At 35.9% G+C, this 9,812-nt stretch overlaps 1 protein-coding gene across 4 annotated transcripts; it reads right to left on the minus strand.

The window, feature by feature from the left end:
* Positions 1-5,066: 5,066 nt before the first annotated feature.
* Positions 5,067-9,556, minus strand: LOC106646601 (uncharacterized). Of its 4 annotated transcripts, none has more exons than XM_089590333.1 (13): positions 9,503-9,556; positions 8,704-8,852; positions 8,482-8,624; positions 8,251-8,401; positions 7,986-8,176; positions 7,848-7,911; positions 7,557-7,771; positions 6,901-7,487; positions 6,378-6,764; positions 6,034-6,307; positions 5,699-5,949; positions 5,491-5,628; positions 5,067-5,424 (listed from the first exon to the last, which is right to left on the minus strand). In XM_089590333.1, exons 2-13 carry the CDS (start codon positions 8,807-8,809, stop codon positions 5,409-5,411), a joined length of 2,523 nt encoding a protein of 840 aa, XP_089446459.1. In that variant the 5' UTR covers positions 8,810-8,852; positions 9,503-9,556; the 3' UTR covers positions 5,067-5,408. The 4 variants fall into 4 exon arrangements, with proteins under 4 accessions (XP_089446459.1, XP_014218155.2, XP_089446457.1 ...); XM_014362669.2 differs by having other exon boundaries at positions 8,704-8,866; XM_089590331.1 differs by having other exon boundaries at positions 8,704-8,920; positions 9,503-9,525.
* Positions 9,557-9,812: the final 256 nt, after the last annotated feature.

A 9,812-nucleotide genomic window follows, 5' to 3' on the forward strand; every position in this document is an offset into this window, starting at 1 on the left:
AAATATTTTTCATTTTTAATCCTGTAGTTAAATTTCTATTGAAGTGATCATTAACCAGACAAAATACGTTCTCACTTTGCGCCCTTAAGGAGAAAAATAGGATACGCGACTCGGGCGGAGGCCTTCCCGCCCTTGAGCGCACTTTCCGCCCTTCGAGTACTTTCCGCCCTTGGGCCGAAAGTACTCGGCGGGCGGAAAGTGCGCCCGCGGGCGGGAAGAAGCACTTTTCGCCCTAGTGGCGTAATATACTATTTTTAATTTTTTTTCTTTTTTTACAATTTTTTTCTGATTTCTGCTCAAAGTGTAAATATTCGATATTAATGTTACGCCTGGCTGTGTTCATCGCGCATTAGATTTAATTATTTATTACTTGAATACTCGTGCAATTAGTAAAAAGATGTGTGATTTACAAAAAATGGCCAGATATCATGATATTCTTTGACCAAAGCCAAAATGTATTGTGAATTTATCCGATTTCTCTGTAAGTATAGATCTGATGGAATATATCTGTGAAGGGTCTGGGAGGGGGGGGGGGCTTGTTTTTGTTAGAAAGGGCGTATATTTTTCTGTCCCCTAAAGGACCTCGAGCCTTGGAGTGTTGTGGGATCAAAATTTCGTGTTAGATCCATTCTTGACCTTGTTGATGTCTATAGACCTCCTGATGCTTCGTTAAATAGGATGGTATTTTCAGTATAAATATTCGAACAAAAATTGCTTATTTCTTGGTGATGTCAATGCTATGCAAATGGTGTGTGCCTTGATTCTTCAATTGATTAGCATAATATATTTTGTGCATTAACGTTCACAAAAACTACAGATAAAAACTGACTGGTCCGCCTATGTATTATACTTGAATGCATCTGTTGAAAAATGAAATAAGTACTTATACTTACATCTACTGAATATAAAAATAATACATTGGTTAAATTTTCCAAATTGCTGGGACATTCAACATAAATAAATTAAGAAAAGTAAAGTCTACACTCGGAATTGAGAAAATCTAATTTAAAACATTTTTTTTTTTTTCCTCGAATGGTATAGTACATATAATATATAGCTCTGCTCACTACCTGTTTTTCTAATAAAGTTTTCGACCCAGAAACTCTCAAATGTTATCTCGTTCGTTCACAGGTGGCACTTGGCACCACCCACCACGAGAGTTCTTCAACTCTTACCATTATGAGTATGAGGCTCTTTTACCGTCAAGCTTGAATCAGATGGCGCCAGGGCACGTCGCGGCTGTCATGGCCGTCTCACTCACACAACATTACTTTTCAGTGTTGTATGTACATAGGAAATTAAAGTGTAGTGGTAAAGCGCAATATTTGAAATTTTGAAATGAATAAGGAAGACAAGAAAGAATATTATGGGAGCTTAAAAGTTTCAGAATTGAAGAAGCTTTTAAAAGGGAAAGGAGCAAGAGTCAGTGGAAGAAAAGCAGAACTCGTGGACAGGTAAGCCATGACTTGGGAGCGGCAAAAATGTTGGTCTCCCAATTGCTTCGAGCCACTTATTTTTTTTTATCACACTATCAGAAGGAAATTTAAATTTCACTTTTTTATCGCAGGATATTACACTGCACTTCATTTTTCCTACTATCTTTAAACGTAAATGCAAACAAAAATTGTCTGCAAACAACAGCAATCATTTACAAAGGTTATGTCTTCTGCTTTGCTCATTACACAGATAGGCTCACGAACACAATACACAACTGTAAATTTGACGGTGTGTAAGTATGACAGTCGCGACGTGCCCTGGCGCCATCTGATTCAAGCTTGACGGTAAAAGAGCCTCATATGCTTGCCTGATCTCCACTCGGAGATGATCGTGAGTCCGTTCAGTACGCAGCCTCATAACTTTTTACAAGAGCTACATATCTACGCTCAATCATATAGACTATGGTATTTTCGTTTACTTACCAGTAACTCAGAAACTGCGATATCAAATCCAGATTATTCAAAACGTGGCGATCAGAATTGCACTTGGCTACAGAATAAGCAGTCCAATAAATGTCATCCATGCAGAATCTTGTATGCCCTATATCACTGATAGGGCCGAGTTTTTATGCACTTCCTTCCTTGCCAAAGTCATGTCAAACTTAGGTTCTGAAATTCGTGCCAGCATAATTTCGTACTATAATATTAGCTCTCAAAGAGATAATCAAAATAACGGTAGAATCTTTTGCAATTGCATTTCTAGTATTATGGACATAAAACATTTAGTATACACAAATCCGAACTTTAACTTGTACTCCATTAGCTTTCAATCGCTTCTTTTCATTACTCAGATTGACCTTGAATTGGGCAGGGAACTGCAAAACTCAGTAGTCCCGAATGTTGTGCTAGACGACTACCAATGTTAATCGGCACGGCCGTTTTTTTACATTACCAAAGAAAAGATTTACAATTATGTAATAAAAGACCCAAATCGGGTACTGAAACTCTGCTGGATACCTGCGCATATGAAAAAGCGGATATGCTAGCCAAACAGGCTACTAAAGTCATTTCATCTCCTTTGTTAAAAGTCCCGTGTACAGACTTTAGAGAATTTTATTATAAGAAAATGATTAACAGCACTAGAACAGTACAACAGTACAACAGGGTAGTCGCAATTTAAAGGCACTCTCTATTTTCAAAAATATTACCAGCAACAAATTAAACCCTGGTATCACAGACTAATAATTGATCGTTATGTTGTTACTACTGTCAATCGAGTGAGAGCAAATCACTATAATTTAGGTAAATCACTGCAAAGAATTGGTTTTATCCCTGATCCTCAGTGCTCATGTGGTTATCTACCCGAAACCATTGACCATATTCTTTGGGACTGCCCTGTGTATGCTATAAAAAGAACCAAGTTCTTGAGAAGACTATCAAGTATTGGTCTTACGGCTCCGTACTCTGCGGAGGACATTGTTAAACAGCCGAATGTAAAAGCGTTACTATTGTCGTAATGGAAAATCGTAACTATTGAAAAGTTTGATACAGATAGTAATGTATGTTGTAATCTAATTTTTCGCTGTTAGCGTACGTAAAAAAGTTACGATTTTTCTGTTTAATACTTATTATTTAGATGGTAAGTGAAAGCGTTAGGTACTGTTAATTAATTATATTTGATTTAAAACGGTTCTCTGGTCTAAACGTAGACAGGTTTTTTTATTTCTACCGTCAATCGTATTAGAGCGAACCACTATAATTTGGGCGAATCCTTATACTTACAAGAATCAGTTTCATTTAAAGCAATTTCGGTGCAATTTCGAGCTCTAATTGCTCTTGTGATCACACCTCAGAATGCATTAGTCACGTTCTGTGGTACTGCCCAAATTATGCTGCTTCAAGGGTAAAACTACTTAGGGCCTTGAACTACGTTTTTGGCCCTCCGCCGTACTCCATTACGAATATTTTCAAGAGACCTAATGTTAAAGCGTACACTCTGATACGTGATTTTTTCAAAAGAAACCAATGGTCTATTTAATAAATTTGGTAAATTTGTATTTTATGTTTGTAAAGTGTGAATCTTAAAACTGTACTTTTATTCTTAGCCCTTGTGGCATTAGCTGTATATTGATTACACACGTAAATTAGAAAAAGCGAATAAAATATTATAAAAAAAAAAAAAAAAAGTTTGGCTTTAACTTGTCGCTACTTACACTACGATGTAAGTTTACGCCTATTATTTTTTGAACTTACAATTATATTCCTACTTATTCGCTCGCATGCTTTTCGATTTTCCACTAGAAATCCGCGTGAACTCGGTTCTCGATTTTTAACATCTTTTCTCTCTCTACCCTGCTGAAAGTATATGTTAGTCGCTTATTTAAATAAAAATTTCGCTAACTTACAAAAAAAATTGTTAAAAAAATCAGAAAGTGACAATTTTATTGATAATACTTTTGTGAGGCAACATTATTAAAAAGGATAAGTATTAAATTAAATATAAAATAATGTGAACTGTTTGAAATAAAGGGGCGCGCGAAAACGCTTCATTTTTGGATGCCACCTTCTTGTAGCGATGAGTTATTGTTAAATGCTACCGGCTGAGAACTCCATCCCCGTCCGTTTTGACACTCAGATTAAGTCTTATGTTTTTTTTTGTCTGTGACACGACCGTACGCACGCACACTTGATATTTTTTCCTCTTTTGAAATCTTTTGTGACTGCGAAGTAAATTGACTGTGCGTGTTTCACTGTTTTGTTGACTGCACTAACGAGCTTGGGGTTGAGGGACAGGAAGTCGGACGCTCCTTAATTAATAAACGTAAAATTCCATTTCTTTGCAACTGCTAGTTTAAGGCAATTAAATAACTGACAAACATGGACTAAAAAATTTTTATTATTTTATTTTATTTTATTTTATTTTTTTTTTTTATAAAAAGAATATTGGGAGATGTCAAGTATTTTCGTTATAAAATAATACTTCATAAATAAAACTGTTCGTCTTTACATCATAAAATCTTTTTTGTTAAAAAAAACTTCCAAATTTAATCTCAAGTAGCCTAAATAAGTAATACAATTAACGTTATTTAATAAGTCCACTATGAAAATTATGCAAACAGTAATATAGTTTTGGATAAGATATAAATTTGTTACAACATTGATTTGCCTAACACACAAGTTGATAAGCTCATCATTATGCTTGATATCTTTCGTAATATAATTGACAAAGGTTTGATTACATGTGTAGTATAAAAAACTTTGAAGGAAGTACATCTTAGACGCTTATTACAAAATTTATTAAGTTAGATTACATTTTAATAAAGGTAATAGTTTTTTCAAATAATCCTAAATAAGAAAATTATGAAAAACTGAAACTTTAACAATGCAAAAATGCAAGCTACATTCAAATTTAACATGAATTTATCAGCTCATGGTATAAGTGAATTCCTTACACATATATAACAAGTTTTTTCTACCTATAATGTAAATCAGTTACATACTATTTGTTGGCCAAGCAAGACAAGCAAATGGCCATAATTTAATTTGTAAAATTAAACACGTATAATTTATGATTACAAACATTGTATTTTCGTGTAAAATTATAAACCAATCATAAACCAGTAAATTAACTGTTTTCCCATATAACAGCAGGAAATGAAAAGTTTCAACTATTTTGCAAATTTTTTTTTGTTTAACAAAAAAATAGTTTTTAATCTTAGCGTCAAACTTGTTCAAAATGGTTGTAATATAAATGTCAAATTGAACATTCAGACCATTCATTTAAATGAAAATCACTCTAATGGAAAACGATACTCGGTGAAAAATCTGGCGCTAACATTAATTAAACATACACGTGATGAAATCTAACTATAACACTATGTACAACATTGAAATCATGAAGAGGCATAAATGATAGACTGTTTTTCTTAACTTAGCCATGATAACAATTCCAAGAGAGTTAGTGCTTGAACTTTATCTCCTTAATTTCCTGCAACAAAAACAGTAGTTATATTTTGTGCTACTTTAATTCTTAACATTTACAAAAAGTTCTTACATTTTGATGTTTGGTTCTTGTAAATTTTTCGGGGCTTTCTGGCGTCTTGGTCGTGCCGATGTCATTCTACTGTTGTTACTAGTACTGCTACACTCCGAATCACTTGAAGGGTCCACTCTCGATATAACGGAACTTCTCCTATATACAATTATTTTTAAAAATAGAAAGTTGAAATTTATCACCAATTATAAAAAGTAATAAAACTTACGCGGAAGATAATGATTCATCAGAATTCTTGTGCTCTGACTTCGATGCCGATGGCTTTGAATTGTTCAATTTTTGAAGCACAACTTTAGCACTACTTGGGTCCTTGTTATCAGTATTCTTTTTACCTTTTTTAGGTTTTTTTTTCTTTTTCTTGGGTGTTTCTGCTTCCTCCTCCTCCTCCTCCTCTTCCTCTTCCTCACTTGCCAAGTGTCTCACCTCGGTGTATTGTTTCCTTACATTTCTTTTTCGTTTCTGAATAAAAAACAATATCATTAAAATATTTCATCATTGAAAAATTAAAAATAAACCATTGAAGTAGAGTAAACTGCTCCTCACCTCCATCATATTACTGCTATTGTCCGTAACATCAGTCGGAAGTATCACATTCGGTTGTTGATTGTTTTCAACAACGATTGTGTTTTGAAATTCCGTAAGCCTCGGCAACTCGATTCTTGTGCTTAGTCTAGAGGTCGAAAGTTCACTGAAACGTCGAGGTTCTTGGCCGCTGCTACCACTAGCCCTACTATCTTGGTTTCGCGCCACTGATTGTTGAATTTTTTCGGTTGACATTCGACTCATTGTTAACGTCTCCTCCAGTACTGGAGGAACCCTACCATCAGACACATAAAAAAAAAATTTCCAAATAAAAGTAATGTCTTCGAGAACAAAGTCAAAATTACCTCTGAGTGAGTTGAACCGTGACTGTTGGCTCGGCTTCAGGCTCCGGCTGGACAAGCTCATTGTTGGTTGTACAATTGATTTTCAGCAGGGGCTTGAGTGGCGTCAACTGTAGCAGTTCATTAAGGTCAAATTGCATTCGCTCGGACTGTTCAGGCGACTGATGCTGTTGGGGTTGTTGAAAGCTTGCCCGTGCGTGCGGTCTCATCTGACGTTGCATGTTTATCAGCATGGTGTCGTCATCTTCGTCGTCTTCGTCGTCGTTCATGTGACCTCGCCTCTGAGTTATGAAACATAGATTTCTTCGACGATCGTAATCGTCGTCCTCGTCATCTTCTTCATCGTCCTCGCCATTTCGGTTAATTAAATTTCCATTATGATTCGCATAGCTGTAGAATGAAAATATTTTTCCCACAAGACCAAAAGATAGATTGATAAGATCTCAAATTTTTTTTTTTTATTTATGCTATTATTTTAACCTTCAATAATAATAATTAATTTAGTGAAATTGAAAAAATTTCATACCTGCTAGACGTTTCCAAGCCGATACCAGCTCTAGTATTTGATAAATCGAAATCATTGTTAAGATTGAGCTGAGAAGAAACAGCCGGTTTGATAAATCGTTTAGGTAACTCAGGCACGCGAAAGTTGCCAGAACTGCGACGTCTCGAACTCAATGACGACACTGGTGAATTTTGCTCCATGTTTGCTGAAGAGTGGCGGTTTGACTTACTACGCGATGTATTGTTCTCTCGATTATTTCTTGCGTCGTTATCTGCATCCTCCTCGGTCACGGTTGAATCGAATAACCAGCTCGGGCCTTCCAGAGGGTCGTCCGAGTCGTAGCTAGTGGATGAACGATTTTCAAATCGTACACTACGCTTTGGAGCACATTTAGTTTCTACCGACTTCATCGTTGACTTCCTTGGCAGTGATTGTTGTACTGGAGTATTTTCAGTCTCGGATTCTGATGTGTTTTGAGGCTCAGAGTCATTATGGACAATCACCATGTTTGCCTGATCGTTTTCTTCAGGACTTGACGGCTCACTTTGTTGCATATTTTCGGGACTACTTGAACTGTTGGCGTTATTCGAGTTAGCTGTTTCTGAAAACTGCAATTTGAATTTCAGTAAATACATTACTTAAAAACAAAATTTTCCAAACTAACGTAAAACACCCACCAGTCTAACGTTAATACTTTGATTGTTCGTCAAATATCTCGAGACGTCTTGTAAAGTGACGCGAGGACTTTTTAGTAATTCTCTTGACAATCTACCAACAACAACACTTCCTCCCGACAAACGACCAGAATTTTTTTTGGAATACCGTCCCGACGATAATCTTCCTGCAGAATATCTGTTTGACCTTCTCCTGAGCATTGCACGGTCATCTTCATCTACAGAGTAAAATTTTATTTGTCGCTGTATTTTTTTTTTTTTTTTTTTTCAATTATTTTTTAACAGAAAGCTTACTTTCGTTGCTAAGTGCAGGACCTGGGATCCTCTCAGATAAACTACGTGAGCGTCTATTTTCCGGCTACAAAAAGACAAAAAATTAAACATTAAACAAATTTTTTTGTACAAATATTACGAGCATTCGAATCAGCTTACGATTGATCTGTCCGAATTCCTTTCAGGGGTTGATGGCTCTTCAATAATACTCAAATTTGAATTCGGCAGTCTCTGCATGTTTACTCTGCTTAAATTTATTGTAGGCTTCGTTATTGTGTGGCCACTCACCATTGGCTTGACAACTCCTCTGGCTGGTGATTTCATGGATGTTCTTCGAGTCGACTCTCTCCCTGTAAATTGTTAAAATATTAATGTACTCTTCTAGGTATTTGAACATTATGAATATTATGGAAGTAAAGCTAACTTCCAGCGTTACTGCTACTAGATGTACGGCGGGGGACTTGATTTGACACAAACTCTTGACACGAAGAAATAACATTAGTCAAGAAGCCTGACATCGTTACAAGCATTTGCATCATTTCCTTTGAATTTTTCAATATATTTGAAATCACCAGCTGAAACAAGACATCATGGTGTTAGATTATCATAATAAAAGACAAAATTAGAATAAAAAGTAAATTATTGCGATAATCACATCACGTTTGTTACAAGCATGAGCTAAGTCTTGTACTTCTGCCAGCAACTCATTGTTTCTTGTGAATAACATCCGATACTCTTGTCTTTCCTGGGCCAAGGCTTTAGCCAATGAATGATTGTTAACTTTCAATTTCTGATACACTAGAAGGTAATGCATAATGATTTTAATTACCATGTGGCAAAATTTGACTTTTAAAACGAACAACTGATAGACACTTACGCAAGGAGGGGGCTTTTATGACTTTTTTACTGTTCTTGATACACCTAGTTCTTTTGATAAGGACTGTAGCCCTTTTGATCCTCCTGTGTTTTGGTACTTTGGCCATTATTACTTCTTGTTGACAAACAGCATACAACTGCAATCCACACCTGGCAAATACCTACTAAGTATACTTTTCTATAAGTGTCGACGAGATGATGCAAAGTTCATTTGGAATCTAGTTAACAGTTATTTCAGTCAGTTTCGAGGTGAAAAAAATCATTGCTCGTGTGACTGAACTATACACTGAAAACAGCTACAGCAGTTGAGAGCGCCTGAGAAGAGTCAATCAAAATGATCAAACCTTCGAGGCAGTGAATTTTGGGTGCCAAAAAAAAGGGTGTGCATTATAGCTTATAAGCATTAAGTATAAGTCGAGCCGTAATAGCCACGTACTTTACATCAGCACTTTACAAGTAGCACTACTATGTAAATGTTAAAATAACCCCACAATCCCTTACAAAAAAGAGAGCACTGCAGCCGCGAGTCACAAGCAGAACAAATATTTAAAAAAACTCGTAATGGCAACAGCCCCATGAAAGGGCCTCACTTTTTTCGAGAGAAAAAAAATGCTTTGCTGTTTGCTGCTCTAAACATGCACTTTGTAAATATACCTTCTCGCGCACTTCATGAAAATTAATTTCCAGGTAAAATAGATTATGTATAGATGAAGCCAACAACACTGTACTACAAACACGATACCTACGAATCCTACGATGAATACAAAATTGCACAAAAATGCGCGCAAATACCTACTTACTTCGTGCTTATGCGCGTGTGTATACTTGTAAACCGTTAAGATTTGTTGGCAAGCAGCGCTCTCAAAAGTGACTGCCGAACTTGCGGGAAATTCAAATTGGCTATATGGAGCAAGACGCAAAACCCCAAATAACTCGACAACCTTTCATACACCATAACTTGATAAATTAATCCTAAGCTATTTAACCCAATAACCCAACGCGCCTAAAAGCAGTATCACAAGCTTTAATAATTAATAAAATACAATAAACAATAACGCAAGCGCCAATCCCCACACAACCAGGAGCGCTTATTGGTTGCTTTGTTAATTA

This window comes from Copidosoma floridanum, unplaced genomic scaffold, assembly GCF_036245765.1.
Source record: "Copidosoma floridanum isolate Cflo_tuat_1 unplaced genomic scaffold, Cflo_Japanese_pri ptg000012l, whole genome shotgun sequence".
Lineage (NCBI taxonomy): Eukaryota > Metazoa > Arthropoda > Insecta > Hymenoptera > Encyrtidae > Copidosoma > Copidosoma floridanum.